This window comes from Haliaeetus leucocephalus, unplaced genomic scaffold (assembly GCF_000737465.1).
Source record: "Haliaeetus leucocephalus isolate CR32 unplaced genomic scaffold, Haliaeetus_leucocephalus-4.0 Scaffold162, whole genome shotgun sequence".
In the NCBI taxonomy this organism is placed as follows: Eukaryota; Metazoa; Chordata; class Aves; order Accipitriformes; family Accipitridae; genus Haliaeetus; species Haliaeetus leucocephalus.
Genome location: NW_010972598.1, coordinates 8,473,617 through 8,495,081, shown reverse-complemented (window position 1 = coordinate 8,495,081; position 21,465 = coordinate 8,473,617). Strand labels below are relative to the sequence as shown.

At 36.3% G+C, this 21,465-nt stretch overlaps 1 protein-coding gene across 1 annotated transcript in view; it reads right to left on the bottom strand.

Moving 5' to 3' along the window:
* WDR27 (WD repeat domain 27) overlaps positions 1-21,465 on the bottom strand; it is a 142,874-nt gene that overhangs the window by 66,052 nt on the left and 55,357 nt on the right. Inside the window, exons 22-23 of the mRNA XM_010562961.1 lie at positions 20,410-20,512; positions 6,627-6,725 (exon numbers count right to left, since the gene is read on the bottom strand). Coding sequence (XP_010561263.1) covers positions 6,627-6,725; positions 20,410-20,512 — 202 coding nt within the window. The remainder of the gene's footprint in view (positions 1-6,626; positions 6,726-20,409; positions 20,513-21,465) is intronic.

The window sequence follows — 21,465 nt, the reverse complement described above, 5'->3', positions numbered from 1 at the left end:
ACTTAGAATGGCTGGAGCATCCCATGATTAAACTGAATTATATTGTCCTTTCTAGCTTACAGAAGGCTTTTTCTTTCTTTTTTAAAATCTGCCATCCTTCTTCAGAGTTGTCACATGTACTTACAAGAATTTCTTTGGTATAAACAAATTTTTCCACTAAACAACATCAACACCTATATTAACTGGCACACAGCATTACTGGGTTTTGTTAGAAACGGCAAAAAAAATGGTCTTCCTGCTATAAGCAGAGACGTACGTGTGCAGTGAGGAACTGATTTTGAATTCTCAGGGACTGGAATAAACTTAGTAGGACTATCTGCTGTGTCATGCTAATAGGTTCTCCACAGGCTCTACCACCCTTGTAGCAGGAGTATGGTACAACCCAAAGCTCTACATCCTTTTCCATCAAAGCAGTTTTTAAAAAGGCGAGGGCCAAGATTTGTAAACGTAACCAGTGACTTAAAGGCAGGAGCCAAACTAAGCACTGTAAGAAACCAGGTCCACTTTGAGAATCGTCCCAAGGTGGGTAAAGCTGAAGCCCCTCTTTTCCCCTAAGCCACTTAGACTAGGACTAAATTTAGGATAAAAGGCAAGCTGTACTTCTGTCCTTTAGTTGAATTTCTAACTCCATTTAACTGTTGAAAGTTGAATGGTCATGCAGTTCTCTAACTTTGAAGAGTATCTCAGACTATTAACAAGTTATGGGCTTGTAACTACACAGCTGCATCAGTCAATGACTGCTAACAATTTTTAAAAAAAATCACTGTCTTACATAAAAAAACCCAAAGGTCTCACTCGCTGTCACAATGATTCATTTGCTCAACAGCACTCAGGGTGCTGTTACCTTTTGCAGAGATCTTTTTACCTCGGTGTTTGGCCTAGTGAATCCAACTTCTCCCTCTCATAAGCCTTGGAGTCTTATAAGTAAGGGCACATGCAGCTGCCTTGGACTACTTTACACAAATGTCTTGGTACCATTTACAAGTTGATCAAACTGGAACAGCCTTTAGCCCATGACAGTTAAGAGAAATTGTATTAACTTCCATCCCTTTTTTTTTTTTTTTTTTACAATTAATACCATGATAATCTGTGCATTTGAGGATAAAAGAAGAGGGATATTGAACATGATGGTGAATTAAACCAAAATGTTAATAAAATTTAGTCAGACTGCTATTTCAGTAAATTGGATAGAAAAATTAAACTGATATGTTCATGAAATTTAAGAGATATCCACTCCAAACCCTCATTCAATTCACTGAGATTACACAAATGAGAGTACACAGATTTGGCTAGCAGTTCAAGGAGAAGACAAGGAGAGATATACATTCAACCTCAGAAAGCATGTATATGAGGTTAGCAGCAGGCTTTTTTTTTCTAATGCAGCTGTCTTCTTTGGCTGCATGAGAGTAAAGGAAATAACTTCTCACCAGACACAAACTGCAGTACAATCTTTGGCAAAGACAGTCTTCATACAAAGCCTGCATTACTGCACACTACTGCTCATAAAGAAAACTGATGAAATTTCTTCCTCAGCAGCTTAAAGTAATGTGTAGAAAGAGAAAAGGCTTGTGAAATGAGTGAAGAGTTCAAGACTTGATATCAAGACACACAAGCACATGCTGGAAAAAGATTCAATAGTCTCTCTTTTTCACAGTCTTCTCTGATTTGTCACCCAATTTAATCACACTCTGCATCGGAAGCTTCTCAGCCAAGCCAGTTGACTGCATATGTAGCCCCAGCTCATCAAAAGAATTAAGTAAAATATGCTAGCTTAAACCACTGCAGTTGCAAACATGTTTTGCTTAACATCTAGAATGGCATATGAGTACAAACTTTAAGACAGCAGCACAGCAGACACTTGAAGGCCTCTACAGTAGAAAGGCCTACAGTAAAAAAGACCTCTACAGTAGAACAAGTGATTTTGGGAATTCTTGTATTCAAGAATAATTAACAATTCAGTAGTCCGTTTCTGATCAAAAAAAGCTTGCTTTTTCTTCTCTTTTACCAGTAATTCCTAAGCAGGACATTACTGCATTTAGAGAATTCAGTTTTATAAGCAAATTAACTGTAATTATTTAACATGCATAGCAGAGGCAAATTCAGTTCAGCTCAGGACAATCTCTGAATTTCCTAAAATTCTAGAAAAGTGCCTCTTCTGAGATGAATAGTAGCCTGTTTGCAAAAGCCTATTCTTTCTGAAGCTAATTAAAATCCAAAGGAAAATAATCAGTCTTCAGATTTTTACCGGGTGTCCTTTTCCACAAATACTCCTACATCCCTAGTGTCAGTGTCCAGCTTTCTGAGGTGTCAGTAAACCAATTCTAGCCTTTATAGATTTGGACATTTTTATTACCTCACATAGTACAAGAGGATCTCTGTCCATTGGCTGCTACCGAGTTGCCAGATTTTAATTTAATTGAGCTATCTGCCCTGAAAATAAATGTCCTGATCGCTTCCCTCAGACCTCCTTCTCAAGCCTTTTCATTGCTGCTTCCTCGCTGCTTTCTTGTTCATTATGAGAGCATTCACACTCCCAGATACACTCGCTCTGAAGTTTTTCTGACATGACTACAGCTTCCCCTTAGATGTCCAAGCTAACTTACTTTCCATTTTTTGCTTCTCCTTCTTTCATGAGTATAAATGTTCCATCCAAGGACCATAAATAAGACAAAGGATTCTATCAAATAGTTTTTCAACAAATGTCTATAGAAAACTTTTTAAAACCTGATTTTTGAAAGTTACTCTAGTCTTCCAGCAGAATTCAAAATTCTACAATGCATTTCAGAAAAGCAAAAGAAACACTAGAATTTTTAGAATTTGATGGCATTTTCTAGCCTTTGAATTTGATCTCCTGGAATGGAAGATCAGAAATGTGGACAGCTAGCTGCTTATTTCTCTCAGAGATAAAATTACAGGAGAAAGAAAAACATAAATTACCAAATTCCATTTACATCTACTTTTGATGTATTTGTGGATTATGACAGGGAGTAATTAGGATTGACTGGGCCAAACAGTAGAGTCAAAAGAACCATGTGAAAGAGCTTTCCTGACTTCAGTGAGATCATAGTAGAGGTCAAGCTGGTCACAGGTTTTGACTTAGTCTGTGGCAAGATAGTCCTAAGGAAGAATACCATACTGGAAAAAATGTGCCCTACACAGGAATGAGACAAGACTAATTCAATACTAAAGCCAAAATTCGGCAAATTAAAGTCTGAAAAAAAGAATCTTTCATATCACTACAAAAGCTACCTCCATTGGCGAGATCAAAAGATGTTAATGTTTTCTACATGGCAATTTAAAATTGCCATGCCTTCAGTGACAAGAGATTTCTGGATGTGCACTGTCACAGAGATATCAATATCAGAGAATAATTCAATTTGCAGGGACTTCAGGAAATCTTATCACCCAATCTACTCAAAGTAAGGTCAACAATGAACTTAGACCAGGTTGCTGAGGACTTTTTCCATTATAGTCTAGTTTTGGCTTGTGGGTTTTTTTTCTTGAAGTTAACTCTCAGTATATCAGTTGGGTGGTCACATCAAACTGTCATATATTTACTTCTTTTAAATCTACAGACAAAGAGAATGGAACAGATTTGCCATATTTCATCCAATGCAAATTATATTTTTTATTATTTTTCCTCAAAAGCCCTACATTGACTTATTGAGCATGTGTTTAAATAGCTGTATATTTCAGACAGGTAGCCTTCTGAGGACTTCAGGAAATCATCTCATCCAACTTTCTACTCAAAATAAGGTCAATACTGAACTGAGATTAGGTTGTTCAGGGCTTGTTCTATTAAAGTGTACTTTGGGGTGTTTTTTTTCTTTTTTCTCCCTCTTGACCCTACCTCTCAGTATATCAGTAGGGTGGTAGCAATGTATATTGATTTCAAAGTCATGATTCTGTCATGGAAAAATAACCTCCAGCACAGTATAGTGGCTCAGAGCTTGAAGCTTCTTCTTTTTTTTTTTCAAGCAACTACCAATGAGGGCAATAATATACTACACTATACTTGGATGGTTTTGCCACACAGTGCTCACCCAGCATGAAAACCAGGAAGTGACAATAAGAAGCTAAAACTGAGAAATCATCTTGAAAATAAATCTAAGACAAATGCAAAGCCTCTGTCTTACTCCCCTTCTCCAGCTTTCTTAGCAACCATTTTATAAATCATTCCAGAGTACCATATGACGAAAGCAACAATGCCTCCCATCAGTAAAAAAATCACTATTATACCCATCCAGGGCTTTTCCCTCTTTTCTGGAAGAACATTTATGCAAGTGAGAGTTATAATAATGGTTGGAACAAACTACCTCATGGACAGGTGCTGGGCAAGCAACCACTGAACTGGAGTGCTGCCAGTACACCTCACTCTTGGCTGGATCTTTCCACGGCAGAAAGCTCAGCCATAATGTTTGAATTTCACTCATCAGCCACTTCCCTTTTTTCACCCCTTACTCCTTCCCCTGCCAGTGTTTCCCTTTGAATGCAACGGGGCTTTGTGCAGAGGTTGTTCAGAACACAATATAATTTTTAACTGTATTCATTCAAACTTTGGATGAAACAAGAATAGTGTCAATTTTAAATCCCTAACTAGTGGTAGCGGTAGGTATAAAAATCTTCCAGTGATGGAAACTCTGGCTGCCTAATACAAAGTCTTTCTTTCAAGACATAGGATTATTCTTTTCTGATTCATTTGTGGTTGTCTTCTTTTCCACTCTAGAAGCTTACCATTGCATTTCTTAGCTTCCTCTCCTAGCGCCTTTTCCTAGTACCTTTGAATGTAACTTCATGCTAAATCCTATGTTGGAAAGCCCAGGTGATTTTTTTTGGTTCCGCAACTCCCCCAAAAATACTCATTTAGAAAGCATTTCTGAATGCTTATTATACAGAACAACTTGGTTAACAGAATTTACATTTCAGCTGTAATCCTTCAAAGGAGCAGTTTCTGCACAGTCCTTGCTTTTTATTAAAGTGTTCCTGATAACATCAGCTTCAAAATCTTCCCCCAGAACCATATCTATGGGGAAATTTGTCAGCTGGTTCAAATCCACAGCTCTTGCCTCTCAGGAAAGAGCTCTTCAAGAAAAGGGTTTCAGGTCCTTGAACTTCAGATTTGGCTCTTAACCATAATACTAAATTGACTGTGTGATGTTTCATAAAGTTCAGAATTAAAGGCTTTGTGCCCCAAGGCACACTTTCAGAGTTACACCAGCCTGGCTTGGATCCACAGCCAATGTTTATTTTACACCATTTACGGATTCTGCCCCCCGATCAACAACTGATTTGCCCGAACTTAGTTACTTCAAAGTCTTGATTCATAGTATTATTGCAACTGCACCTCTAGACTTTTAACAGTTAAACTGTAATAAGACTTTTTCCACCGGACTGCATTCCAACAGCTGGACCACAGATCAGGATGCTGCAAGACTATAGCCAGCTCTATTCTTCAGTATATAACATATTTTTGCGGAACTGTGTTCAGTGCTAAACCTGAAACTAGTCTTAATCTAGGTGCAAAATTTAATAAACCATACCATTTGGTTGAATATAGCATTGCTGAATCCAAAGAGCAGAAATACCTAATGTTCACTACAAGATAGCAATTAACAATTTCTCAGTTCAAACAACACACACACAAGGAATAATACTTCCAGAAATTCTAAAAACACAGAAATGCTAGCATCTTTATTTACAAATGGAAGGAGATATGTAAATGTGACAATACTTCCACATGTAAAGAAATTATACTTACTCCATAAATATTTTTTAATAGTAGCAAGTACAGCCAGTGTTGAGGAGGTAGTGAAGTAAAGAGGAGCTACTGTACACTCTTTCATATATATTGTGACCATTGTTGCCACTTTTAAAGTAAGGAGAAGTGTAGAAAGTAGAAAGCTTCAATGCAGTTTCAATACATGAAAACAAAGAAGATAAGTGTATAGGATTCAAAACAGTATATGAAGAATTAACATGATAAACTAGCTGTAGGGAAGCTCTGGTTTCAAGATAAAACTTAGAAAACACACTCCTGTGTATATATTGCTGCAGCATAGTATTAATGATCAGTAAAACAATAGGAACCGTCATTGCCTAATGCCTAACTTCTTTGGAGTACTTTTTACCTATAGATATCTGAAAGGCTCAAAACACAACAGTAACAGTTTTTCAAAACACTGTCATAAAGCTATTTCACACAGTACATTTTAAATAACATTGCTTTTTAAATCTTTCAGGCCTTTAAGTAATTACGGCAGGCCTGAGCCCCTTGCCGTTTCCCTGCTCCTACTTATTTCTCTCTTAAATTCTCTGAATTAGTAGTCTACTCAGGTAATTTGAGGTGGATGTACATTTTGCCAACAGTCAACACGTACAGGTTCGCAATGGTTCCCATGCCAGAGCTCTTTGTTGTAGGCAGTTAGTCAGAGCAGGTGTCTCTGTAGCATGCAGCATTTTGCATGAGGTTAATAATTGACACAATAACCACACTATAGTTGCAAGTAGATGAACAGCCTTACAGCTGCACAGCATATTGGCAGCTAAATAAGAGAGTAATAAAAAGCAAGCTTGCAGTAAGATTTTACATGTTTTAATTACAAAGAGGAAAAAAAGCAATGACTTACCTGTGGAGATGAGGGACTAAAAGCCACATTGATGACAGATTCTGTGTGTCCTCCCAGTTTATGTGAAAAAGTGCTTGAACGCATTTCATATATGTAAGCCTAAAAAACAATGAGATTACATTTTCACTCTAAAGAAATATATCACATTCTAGAAGCACTAAGTTATAGCATAGGAAGACTAAAGATTCAGCCTACAGAGAAGTTAGAAAATTTTTGTAATAGCTAAACAGATATAAAAGTCATCAACATCTTAGAACTGATTTCTAGAATTCAGGTAATTTAGCAAATGCTTAAGTTAACTCAAATGAAAAAAAAAAAGATTAAGAATGAGTAATGCAATCTTTTCCCCTTAAATAACTAAACATTAGGTATATTTCAAGTAAAAAGGCAGGTAAAAAATGACCCTTTTAAAATATATTTTTAAGGTGTTCTTCAGAACTTAAACCCTTTCTTTCAAGTAGAAATATGTAGAATCTAAAACCTTGCTTTCTAAATTTGAAAACTCTTATGTTTGCCGCTACATTAAATAAATTTTTTCAGTTTCTGCATAGGTCTTTGCAGTTTTTAATTGAACAGCATAGAATTCAATAACAAATCAATAATATTATGAGTGATGTGGATATCATCAATGAGAAAAAGCATACTGCCTGCCTTTGCTTCTCAAAGGAAAAAGGGAAAAGTGCTTTCCAAGGAGTGAATTGAGTAGCAAAATAAATATATTCTTATTGGTACAGTCTCAAATCATGAAAAACTGCCAGTGCAAAACTGCATTAAGAAACCAATCCAAAATTCAGTCAAAGTCATAGAAATACTGATACTAATAAAACAATTGGATTGTGATATCAAATTGGCATTATCTTACATAAAAAAAACAGAGAATGTTTAAAAATAAATCCTGTAGTACAGGTCCTCCACAAAAGAAACATAGGACTGGTTTAGACTATGCCTTATCTAGTAAAAATAACAATTATTTGCAGGATACAGTCAGACAGTATGCATATACAAGTCATATCAAAAAAGACACATAACATATGTAGAAAATATGCAGACTTATTTGGTACATTATAAATAAAATGTGTATCTCAAAAGAAAGAATAAATTGTAAAGCATGCAAAAAATAGTCAAAGATGATAATCCAAACTTTACAGTTTCAGTAAAAAATTGAAGTGTTCCATTGTCTTTACTAAAACTCTGCAGTTAAGACTATGAACATGGAATTCACAGCATAGCCTAACATAAACTAGCCCAAACTGTGCATAGATGCTATTACAACAGTGTATTACTCTGTGACTTGTCTCTAAGTTTTTGGATTTAGTACCCTAAAATGAGTTTAATCATTCACACCCAAGGCAGCTGAGTTTCCCATAGCAGATGGCAAACTGCTACAAGATATATGTCCCAAAAACTTGTGGACTCAACTGACAGTCTTCCCAATTTATGAAAAGATTCATGGACCAATGCAGGTCCTGAAAAACACTTAATGCCTCACTCAGAAAATAAATCTTATCAGCCAACACCAAAGATTCTCTAGTCCAAACCAGCACTGAAGAAACACTGGATAGTCCTCAGTGTCAAATATTCCATTCATGACCATATTCACTGAGAGGCAAACCAAGAGGCCAACTGTAAATCTACTTAATTGCATCCAGTTTATATACCTCACATATTCTGGATTCAGTCCAGGATGTGGAATTAAAACCATCTACTGGCATAAATGAAGTACCTAAAAACAGACAGAAACATAGGTATCCATTTTTAACCTCTGGATCTTTTGTAGCATTCCACACAGATATTGCCATACCAACTGGGAAAGAGCAGAGTCCCCAGTAATGTGTTAAAATCATTGCATCCTTCCTAAAAGGATACAGCAAACGCTTGCTAATTGGAAATTCTGCCTTAAAAAGTAAAACCCTCCTCCCTACTTTTTAAACTTCTTAGGAAACTGGTTATAATAATGAGTATTTGATTGCTAGTAATATAAAAGCAGCAATTTATTTTGTTTTAAAACATATGGCCATACCACAGCTACTGTGACTTATACCACTTGGGACATGATCAGTTCACAAGGGAACAGATCGGTAAGGGGAACTCAGACAAGATAAAAATGATATAATGACACAAAGGAAAGCATTCTGATGTGTCTGTAGACATGAAATTATTTTCTCTGATGGAAAGTACAATGCCATGTATTAGTAAATACAGTCTGTACACAGGACTACTCAAGTTCTTGCTATTTGCATACAGAAATGCCACAATTGCTGTTCGTAAATACCTCCAGTTAGACATAAGATTCCTCTTTATTAACATAAAAATATTAAGAGGTAGTGTTGGTTATTTATCAAACATCCTAAGCAGATTACAAGATTGCCAAATAATTAGATTTAAACAGAGAAGGTTTCAGAGTTCTAACATAATAGTACCCTTCAAAATTTCCCTTATTTTATAGGGCCACATCCGTCCATTCTCATCCTTCCACACAGGTTTTCCATTCTTCACTCTGATGATACTGTACCATGATGCAACTGGTAGCAAAATTACCAGATGCTGACACCTATGTGTTATCTCAGTACCTGCTAACATTGTGTTCTCTTCTTCATAGCCAAGCTTTGTCACACTGTACATCACCTGGCCGTACTGTCCAGACTTCCCACAGGACTTCCTTCCAGGAACAGAGTGCTAGCAATGACCATTTTACTCCAGCAAGGATGAGGTATACAGACTGCAGTCAGGTTGTACTTCACCACCACCGCCACAGTGCCAGAGCAGACTACGGAGGTCATGCTCACATAATTAATGGCAATCTGCAAGTCTCAAGAAAATGAGATGAGATGCCATAGAAGTCCATATTCCAGGGAGACTCCAGAAAGAAAAGGAGTACGCTGAGCGAGAGGACAGCAAGAAGCATTACAAGCTGCACTACAGTCCCTGGAATAGGATGCTCCTCTGCATCTAACTAACTGAAGAAAGAGAGTATTCATGAAAACAGGGAGAAATCATTCTTACCAAACAGCCCCTCGAATCCTGTGGACCTCTTGTCAAAATGGTTCAGTATCACAATGCTCACTAATGCCATGACACGTTTTAGGTGTTTGCATCATGAAAGATTCTAATCCTATTCCTCATAGCCATTTTACACATGTCCACCCCCTTCGGAACTGTGGGAACGACCGAAACAAGACAAATACATCACGTTTCTTAACACACTACAGAACTTTGTTAGATATAAGAACTTAAACACAGTAGAACTGGATGAGGAAAATACTGGAGAGAAGAAAATTACCTCTGAATTTCAGGTGTTTGGTACGTAGCATAAGTCCTCTGGACTCCTCACAACTGACACATGGGGAGCTAGTAAAATACATTTATGAAACTCCTATTGCAAGCAATTATTTTCCTTCACAAGCTAATTACTCTGCAATTGCAAGTTTTTGGAATGCCTTTATCAGTTCTTCTGCATATACTAAGACAAGTCTTTGGCAGAGAGGTATAGGCAGCAGACAGGACTATGCTTTCTATCACTCACCATCTTTTCTCTTTCTGGCCCCAAATTGCCTTAGTGTCACTTTTCTTTTCCTCTTCAAGCATACTCTCCTCCCTCCCTTCCATGGAAGTAGGCACAAAGAGGCATAGTCAAGGAGAGCAAGAGTCAAGAGCACAAAATGCTCTGAATCACAGATCTACCAGGCCTTCCAACAATTTCTGAGCCAAAAAGAAACATGGCTCCATGTTTGAACCAAAAGAACATATCACAGAGAGACATGGTTAGTGAAGCTGAAAATTTTCCATCATAATCTAGTGGCTTACAGAGCTTTGCCAAACTTATCCAATAAAAATTCATTTTCCATTCCAGGTTCTCAGTTTAATTTGGGGAGGAGCACATTCATTTTTGGCTTAATCTCTATGTCCCCATTCCTCTCTGTAAAATAAATGTGATAATATTTCACTGTTTTTTTGAAGACAAATCCAATGTTTGTGAAACCCAGGTACTCTAGTAATTTATGCTCTTCCACACAGTTCCTAAATCAACCATTCGGCTCGTACCTTTCTTTCAAAAAACGCTAGGAAGCTGTTGTGCAGCTTCAGTAGGATCTAGCAAGTGTGTATTTGGTTGTCTAAAAAGAGATGGTAGCTAATCACACTTTTCAACCTAAAGAGCATTCAAACTCTTACCTCCCACCTTTCAGGAAATTTTTCTAAGCTCTGAGCTAGTGGTTAGGCTGGGATGCAGAGCTCTTCTGAAGCGTCACATTGTGTAACAAGATTCACTGGGTCAGAGAAAAGTAGTGATGACAAACTAGTACAGATGGAAGCCCACCTGTAGCTAACCACGAAAGCATTCACCAGCATGGGAAAGACCTTTACTTTGATCTTTACTACAGAGACTATGTTCATAGTATTGAACAGCTGCTAGGCAAAACACACAGAACATGGCTGGGAACACAACTTTCCCACTGTACTTCCTTCCTACAGTTCTGTCCTAACAGAATTAGTGTTAAGCTTCTTGCTGATACTGTATTTCTAGCCCTATAAATCTTAAATATTTAGCTGCAGTGGTTCAACTTCAACAGAAAACATGGCAGAGTCCCTGACTAAAATCCCAGAAAAGTTTATTATGTTGTGACAGCTATCATCTTCCCTTCCAGTAACTGTGCTTTCAAGGAAAGTAATAGCAAATATTTTAAATCAGAGTAATTTTGACATGTAACAGAATAAAATGTGATTAGAAGAAAAACATCACCATAAAAAGTGTATAAAAACAGCTTCTGTTTAAGTAACTCTAGTCACAGATATTTAAGCTAGTCAATGATAATCTAAATTCTGAGAATAAAAGTTAACTTAGTGCAAAATCAAAAATAAACTTTTCAGTAAATTTATTTTTAACTTCAATAGTAAAAAAAGAAAAAAAAGAAACTAAAAAACACCAACCCAAAGGAAATTGTATTTTAACAGAAATGACATTCAGGTATTCATAAGAAGTAGAATAACTCCAGTATAAATATTTTCTTACTATCGTCTGCCATCATTCTAGTTTTACTACGTTTCTGATGTCATTCAAATTGTTTTTCTATTCTATACTTAATAGATTCTTTTAGCATATTCTTCTCTACAGAAAAAAAACCAGTAAGTGAATTATAAATGATACCATAACACTAGCCACAGAAGAAAAAAAAAAAGTTGAAAATATGAATTAAATGACAGAGGAAGAACAGATTTTCAGCAAACCAAATGTAATAAAAAAGAAAGCAAAACAGTCTAGGAAGTACTCAGCAATACCCAAAATGCATATGTGCATATAATCTGTTATACACTTTAGCCAAAGTCAATCCCTTTTTTTTATATTAAGACCAATTTCTTGTAATAAAAATACTGATTCAGTAGATATTGGTATTTCCTTTCCATTTCTGTCCCAGGGTCAGCCAAAAGTAAAAATCATTTACCTGTACCAATAGCTTCCAAATAAGTTTCCTGCACCCATAACCACATACTTACTTGTGTTTCCCCTCACTTGAAGTCTGAAGAAAATTTGGAGTAGTCAGTTTTCATTAACCCACAATGTGAGAGTGTATTTAGCACCTTACATGTATATACAAGCTTGTGCTTTTTTCTTTAAATTTGTAGCAAGAGACAGAGAAGAAGGGTGAAGGTCCCTCCTTGAGGGGAAGAATTTGTATCCAAATGGAAAACTACTTAATTCTACTGCACTGGTAGAGAGAGTGTGCTAAATAAATTTACTCTTTATCTGCAGAGTTTCACTATAAATTCTTTCCTCTGTTTTCTTATACTCTGTCTTCAAAGCAAACTTGTCCCCATCTGTTCCCACTGCCCCTAGTCCAATCCACGGCCATATGCATTTGAGTCAAACTACTTACACTCCTACTCCCTCCTGGGAAAGGAAAGAGGGGAAAGCAAATCAGAAAGAGAAACATTGAAAGCATAACAGAAAAATATTCCTTGTTATCAGCTCTTGCACAGGGACCAGAAAAGCAACACCAATTTCAAGAAAAACCCTTTGCAACTCCTGTGGCTTTAAACTGGAGCACATATTTTACAAACAGATCGCAGAAAAAAAAAAAATTATAAAAAGACACTGGTATCTTAGATACATAATTTGACCTTACACAAATAGAGATTTTTTTTCTTCAGAAGTTTTGCATGAATTGGCCAAAGTCATCCCTTTCCTGTGACTATTTTTTCTAGTATTTTAAATGAGCTACAGAAGATGGAAGTGTTAAAGCCTCTTGATAGAAAAATAAATGAATAATCTTACTTACAATTTTATGAAAGACATCTGGATTTATTACTAAGGCATTAGTCTCCATTTGCCTCCACTAGTGCCATCAAACCTGATGCACACTCCCACAGTACATGATATAATTGTTTGGCTTGCACTCCACCATCGCCTGTTTACACTGGTGCACATCTCCCACTGAACCATGTATTTTTCCTCAATCTCAAGCTGAAAAAGCACCTTAAGTACTTACTAAAATGAAAAATAACAATCAGCCTCAAGCAGACACCCAACATGGAAAGTTTCAGCCCAAAATGTTCTCAATTACAAGCAACTGAAAACAGAATTATAGTGGAAAGTGTTAGACTACCTTAACTATAGGCATCAGTGCCAAATCCACACATAATAAAACAGATTTCACAAGTATCCTAAGCACTGATTAATGCTCTTCAGGCCCAGGATATTTTACACACTTGCCACATGGTAGCATGGAACGTCTATACAAGCCTGTCACCAAAATGTTGAGTGCAGTATGCCCTCTCGGAGTCCCTTCCCCTTCTAATGCTGCTTATGGAGGCTGTCTTTCTGGTAGTCATAGGAAATTGCCCACTACAGTAAGATCCCAGTTTCCATCCGAGTTCCTTCGACATAACTACAAATGGAGTAACAGTGAAAATTAATAATGCTTTTTATTATTAAAACACCTAATATTATCAAGATCAGTCGTCTTTCAAGATGCAGGGGATACTTTTCAAATCTATCAGTATGCTAGCAGTTATAGCTAACACAGTTTGAATTTTCCTCACTAAAAAAGATTACATAAACAGATCTAAACCATATATCAGATTTGCCTCTGTAAGCCACCCTCCTTAGAAGCTTCCAATTTATATTTTTCCTGATTTTAGTTTGTATTTAATTAGCCAATTTCAAAGCCTCATGTATATGATTGTTTTTGTTTGTCTGCCTGTGGAATTTATGTAGCACCAAACGCTGCTGTATTTAGGTTGTTTTTACTTTTATAACATACTTAGGTTTGGCAAAGTGCAGAATTATTACTTGAAGATTTTGTTCTAAGATTTATCGCACCTCTCATTATGATGCAGCATGGTTGGATCACACCCAGTCTGGAAATGGCTCTCTTCTGACTGCTGCTAAGAGTCTTTTCTGAATCAACGGTACCAATAATTGCATTTTCTGTTTGCATACTAATGTTGACTGTTCAACAGAAATACTGCAAGATTCAGATGATGCAGAGGATCTTCATTCAGATGTTTAGGCATAACAGGGCATTTCATTACCTTTACAAAGGAATACCCCATCTTAATAAATTTGCAAGCAGAATGAAATCAGCTAGTAGGATTATAGGCACATGTACCAATGATACACAAAATTCAGCTGCTCTCAGAGTTGTAGATTAAGAGGTATACGTATAGAAAACACAAGCCCTGCGGGTATAAGTCTATACATATCCACTTTTAGCACCTCACTGCTGCATGCATTGCAAAATGAACTTTGGGTATTCGTATCTACTTTTTTGCCTATATTTGAATATGGGATATTTTCTATAAAATTATTTTTCTTTAGCATAAAGGTTAATTTCTCATCCTTCCACTCAGCTCTCAAAAGTATTACCAAACTTAAAGGTTAACACAGTAACATGCTGCAGCCTCATAAAGTTCAGTTTGAGAGGCCACTGGAAAAAAGGTGTTCTGTAGTATTTAAATAAGCACATGTCTATAGACAGCAGAAAATCCTCCACTACTCTCAACTGCCAGTCTGCTTTTATGGTGGTCGGGTCTGAGGTGTAGAGGCATAGATAAAGCACTAGTCTGAACTGACCAAGAAGCAAACAAGAGCAGCTAATGTGCTCACGCTCACATAATTCCATGGTTCATAAAATACTCTACCAAGGCTAAGATTTTCTATCATCTTCAAAGATACACCCAAAGAGACAGCAAAGTAACAGCACACTGTAAAATCATGACTGTATTAATAAGAAAGCAATATTTATCTCTTTCCTCCTAGGATAATAGGCCTAAAAGCCAACCACACTACCAAAGAATCCAAGAAACTGAGATTCAAGAGTAACACAAAGTTGTGTTCTTCTCTGGAAAGGGATAGATTTTCTCCAGCAATAGCTGGCAGAGAGGTAGTCACAGTCTCTGTCATTCATTCTCTGCCACGGATTTCCTTCTGCCAAGCAATGTTAGTCCTGGTTTTTCCACAGTAAACATTACTAATGCTATTTTCCCCAGATGTTTTCTTTTAAAGCCCATCTTAGTAAAACAATATAGACATATAAAATAAAACTTGAGCAATATATAATTGGGATACCAATGACAGTGAAAACCAAAATACCCCAGATAGTCCCTACCACTGCTTCATATAATACATTCTGTTCTGCAAGCCCTCTGGTACGAAGTGTACACCAAGACAATAAATACTAGCCAACACCACTATCAGACATTTCTAAAAGTAATTTTCCAGTAAAGAAAATATCCTCCTATTTTTCCAAACCCAGTACTAAAGTAATCCTCCATTTACATACAGCCATACCAGAATATCATTCTCAAAGCCCTGCCTTTTCCCTCATCTGTAGTCTTTTATCTTCCATTCATTAGTACCTAAAAAGTTCTAGTGAAATCGTGGTCTACAAGTGAGAACAACCAACCACATAATTTTATCATTCACATTTTGGGGTTCTTGGGGTGTTTTTCTCTTTGCTATCTAGACCATTTTATGCAATTTTGGACCTAATGAGATCCAGTTTTCAAGCTTATCACACCACAGACACACAAGGGTGGAAGTATTTCATGTAAATAAGATCAGAGTAACTGACCGCAGCAGTAACAAATTGAGACAGGCCTCATCTAAATTATTCTTTTAAAGAGAAAAGGACAGAAGAAAGGTATTATTGCTAATCTCCATTTTATAAATCAGAACTGAGCCACAGAAAGACTAATATGACTAATAATATATTTATGGGAGTCAAGAAATAGATCATAAACTCCTAAGGCAATGATTACATTAGAAAGTAGTGCAGCACAAGAGGAGCAGATGTACAGAACAAAACATTGCTGGCAATCCAACCTCCAAATGTATTTTGGTGCTTTACTTTGGGCTATCTTATCTGTGATTCTGTGGACTGAATGCTGCTAGCATATAGACAGCATTCAGTTTGCTCAATGATTTGCTCTTCCACTTCAGCCTTACCTGAAAGGAATTCATCTGCATGATCCAAGACAACTCTGTGATACAAACCAAAGGACAGTAAATGGGGAGGACTGGGAGATGTTCTTTAAGCAGGGGCGTGCACACTCCTTATCCAAACTAAAAAGCAGATGGTCACTGTGCACCAGTGCACTGCAATTCATACACCAAGGAAAACAAGGGGAAAAACTTTAAAAATTTAAACTACTTCAAATTACAGAGCTCCTTTCACTATGGCTTCTCAATGCCAAAATATATGTAGCCGAGTAAAGTAGATGACAAGTTTAACAGCAGCATTGCATTTTGAATGCATTTATGAGTGACAAAATAAGAAATAAAATTTTTAAAGCTACCCTAATCTTGATGTAAGAACAGATAAAAATAAAACTAAGAGTTCTGTTATATCATATGCATTTTCTTTGTCCTTATCAAAGAAGTTATTAGTCTAATCCAATAGGGAAAGTCATAAAGATATTATGTAATTTGAGACAGTGAATTTTACAACTAAATAAATATCTGGTAGCAAACAATTAAAGTATATTGCTCAGTAGGACTGACATTTAATTTGGAATATCAACCTCTGTAACTATTTAAAAGCAAGATGTTTGTTATAAACAAATTCTACAGTTTGTGTTGTGCCAGGTGCAGAATCTTGTATCTGAAAACAACTGAGTCTGCAAGCACTATCATGTCCAGGTTTGCATCCAGCCACAGCTCACAGGTTTGCAGAATTCTTTGGATATGCCCCCTGAGCAGTATGCTTCCAGCATCACTTGCATAATGGGAATTTACTCTAAAACCAATTTTGTACAAATGTGCAATTCAGGGATTGACAAGTCGTTAGTACACTGGTGTTATGTATAAGCATCAAATTGCCTTATCTTGTCTCCTGTTACTCCTTTCAGTGTTGATGCCCTCTGGTGAAGAAGAAACAATCTTCCTGCTCTCTCTAGCTTTGGTGCCTTCACAGTTGGAAGGCATAAATTTAATCCTGGGTTTAGAATGTGTTTCAAAGACAATGTGGTAGGCAAAATCCTATACTTTGATGAAAAGCATAAATAAAATGGAAGACAACTTCACACATTACCTGTGTATTTTTGTTATTGATTTAGCAACCTGTTATGCTGAAAAACTTCTGGGTTTTCAGTATGGGTCAGTTGGTGTGAACTGTGAGCCCAGGCTTTGAGATTTGACATGGACACAGAGTTTTATGTTAGCAAATTCCATTTCAGCATTAGCATCAAAATGTGCCACTTAAAGTCTACAGTTCAGAGAGAACTAGCAAGAATGGACATGAAAACAATTAAAGAGCCAAATCTTTATTTCTGCATTCCCTACTTCATTTCTGGAAACCTGGAATTTATTCAGAGAGCCACAAGGTCTTCAAAGATAAAAATGAAGAACCTAATTAGACATGAAGTAAAACAGCTAACTAGAACTACATGAAGCACAGGAGAAGATTAGCTATTTCTATTTTAAAAAGTAGCATTTCACACTCTCCAGATATTTTTGTCCTTTTAGATTAAGATTTCTTTGGTCAACAAATGTCTAGGTAAACATTTTTGTACAGAGCCCAGAAAAATGGAGATCTAAATCCAATTAGAGTATTTCACCAACATCCTTAATACTATTGTCTGATAGTCAGAAACCTCAAACTGTCCACCTGTAAAATGTTTAGAAATGAAAATATTATGTGTATTCAGTTAAGAAAAAGTCAATCCATGTCACTTGTAACCTTAGGCTATTTAAGATGAAGAGAAGATCTGATGTTAGAAATGTTAACTTTCTATGTTTTCTAATTACAATGAATTATAGAAAGGATAACCACAGTTCAAAACCAGGATACTGTGGGTACCTGCTTTGATCAGACTGTCAGGTTCTACACAGGTCTTAGCATAGGTTCTCGTAAAGAACTTGGAGTAATCAGTTAGGGGAACACTTTCAACCCATGATTTACAGTATGGACAAATCTCATACTAACACACACAAAAGCAGTTCAAATAAAAACAAGTGGCTACTTCAGCCACACAGAAGCTATACCAAGCTTTTCTCATATAAAATAGGTCATATACTTTGTAAGTAGAGAAAAAGGTAGACAGAATTTGCATCTCTTTGTTTACAATAACATATTTTGGTTTTCTGATTATATGCCCTGTAGGAATATGGTTTTAATTTTGCTATTAACCAATGCAGCCAACATATTCCTCTCTGTCAAACACTTCAGACATTGTGAAATATAAAGGGCAGTTTAAGATTAATGTCTCTCAATTATATTCCAATTCTGCCTCTTTTGGCTTTAAAATCAATCATATTTGTTAACCACAGGGTGCAAGCATTGCACTTGATAAATTAAACTCTGAGATGATTGAAGATGCAGTTGTGGTCAGTGGAAAGTTACATAATTTATTTCCAGAACACATTATTTCAAGATAATACTTTGCATCCACGCTGTTGAATTTTATGCAGCTTTTTGAATTCCAATGGACATTCACTTATAGAATACAATCTGCAAAAATATGTGGCTTCTTGATACTCTTGAAACTGTTCCAGTTGCACAACAGTCTATCTGTCAGGATGTTACTAGTTTAACAACATGAATGAACTACTCAGTGCCATGTTCAATTTTCTTTTTCAAAAGGAAACACAAAAGTATATCCAGTCTCAACATTTCAAAGAAAAGCCTCCTAAAAATGCCCCAAAACTGTATTTTGTCCTAACAGCACAGTTGTAGCAAGAGTCCGAAACTTGACTCAGTTTTCCTGAGGGGACAACAACAAGAACAATTACAGTTCTCTACAGACATACGGTGCAAATTATGCAAAATTCCAACCCAGGAGCCACACTAAGTATTGGCTGGCACTGTGCCCACCAGGGACCACATGCCAACTGGAGCAGGATGCAGTCCAGCTATTCAGCTTCCTATGATGAGCAACCATGTGCCAAGAATTTGGAGTAAGGGCAAAATCATGCTCTATGCCTTTCTTTTCTTGTATCAGCAGTAATTCCAAACAATAGCCTTAATGCAAAAGAGAATACAGAAGGGCTTGCGACTGCACCTCTTTTTATACTATTCAAAATCAACCTTAGTTAGTAATCATCTCAACTAAACATATTTATATCATATACGTCATGAGCTGAGATCAATATTAGATGCATTTTGTTTCACAAAGTAAAAAGCCTTTCTTTTGTATTGCAAACTACATTTTTAAATGCAAATTACCAGAAACTTGAAAAATATATTTTATCATGGAAACGTCAAGAACACATTAGCTATTGCCAAACCGCCAGTAATCTGCCAATAAAATCTCTAACCTTCACACATGATCGGAGCCAGTATTTCAAAACTAGCCACAACAGTAAATTCCTCTTGTTCTGAATTTGAAGTTGACCAGAAACCCTGTGTCATAGTCCTGATGAGTCACCTAGAAAGACCTAGAAGAAAGTTAAACAGCTTTCCTACCCAGCTGTTTTGAAAGGATGTGTTTACAATGAACCCAACCCCAGCCGCATTTCAAAGGCCTATACTACAAGCTAGCAATCATCTACCTCTTAGCAAACACCAAGAGAAACATTGTGCCAACAATGCAGGACTTAGTGAATTAAAATTAGGTGCATACTCAAAAAGGTACTAATACACTTTTATTCAGGACTCTGCTAAGTGTAATAATTTAAATACAGTTGATATTGAATGAGAAGAGAACCTGTCTGGGGAGGAAACACACATAATCAAAGTTACACCATGAATTATGATAAGTTCTAATTACAGTTGAATGACTTTTCATTCTGTATTCAGCTGACTGGTTCATAAGAAACCAGTAATGAAAGATTCACCACCCTGTATTTGGGAGCTTAATGAAAGATTCATCACCCTGTATTTGGGAGCTTAAGTAAATTAATATGTTGTTGCTACATAGTTCCCAGTGGTCGGATATGTACACACTACATGATACTGTGCTACAGGGGATACCATTCTTCTCATCTTTGATGGCACTTGACAATTCAGAGTCAAGCACTATGAAAACTTCTAGAAACAAGCTTTTAACAATTACTTTGAGCGTTAAGATTTGGTTGTTCAGGGATTTTTCAGGCAAAATCAAGAACATACAGATCAGGAATCATATGTAACTGCTACATATAAATGACATATATGAAAGTATAATAGACCTCAGTTTTGCACATTAAGCTGAATCCTAGAAACATGCATAAAAAGACTACTTTGTGTACAACACAAGTAGCTTCTATAGTTTAGAAGGAAAATAAGCAAAAACATTACTTACACATTTGTCATCTGATCCAGTGGCTATAAACCGTCTTAGAAGGAAAATAAGCAAAAACATTACTTACACATTTGTCATCTGATCCAGTGGCTATAAACCGTCCACAAGGAGATACTGAAATTCCACATGGATAGGAGCGGCTACTGTGCCCTTCAAAACGACGTTCACACCTTCAGAGAAATTTCAGTCTTATTAATACCAGCTAAAAACTAGCTCTTCTAGTGCCATTTTCATGAAATCCTGCTGAAGTCTCATCCATTTTTCTTAGTCTATAAATTTACTAAGGCAAATCCACAAATTAAGTTTTAAATATCTCCACAGTAGGATTTTGACAAAATTGGAAGACATTAAAGAATATTAGCAAATAAAAATAAAATGAACACACAAAACTACCCCAGGACAATGCTCAAAACCATGCTTTTGCCTTGTTTAGTTTACAAAGATAGAGAGAAACATCATTAGTATTTAGAAATGAGGAGCTGTGATGCCTACCATTAGACTACCCCTAGTTAGCCATCTCAGCAGGGAAAGTCAAACTCCCCTGCATTAAGGGAGGGGTGTTGTGAAAGCCAGTCTGCTCTGTGAAACTTTAGAAACCTCCCTCATTTATATCAAATGAAGATCCAGTATGTGGAATCATAACATGAATAATTATTGCTTGCTTTTCTTATACCCAAATCTGGATATTTAATCTGTGTTGCTCTATTTACATTCCTACTCCATGCAATAAATTATTCTATCTTGTAAATTCAAGAAAGGCAATATCCCAACGACATCCCAAACTGATAAATCTAGCTATCTATCTACCCTACAACTGTAGATAACTTCTTACCTGTCCATGTTAATACGGTCTAAAGGAAGGAATGAGTTTAAATTTAACACAAGGAATTAATTATTTCCTACTTTTCATGTTAATATTGCAAGTAGCATTGTGGAGTAAGTTTTTGATAGCTGAGCACACTTGAACCATTTAAAAATAATAATGTTTTTAATGAGATGAAGATAATATCCACCTAAAAAAAATCTGTGGTTGTAAAGAACTGTGATAGCTTTGTAGTCACTACAAAACTAAGGAAAAAAGTAGTATTGAGTTGCTTCAATGTTAAAAGATATTTTAATACAA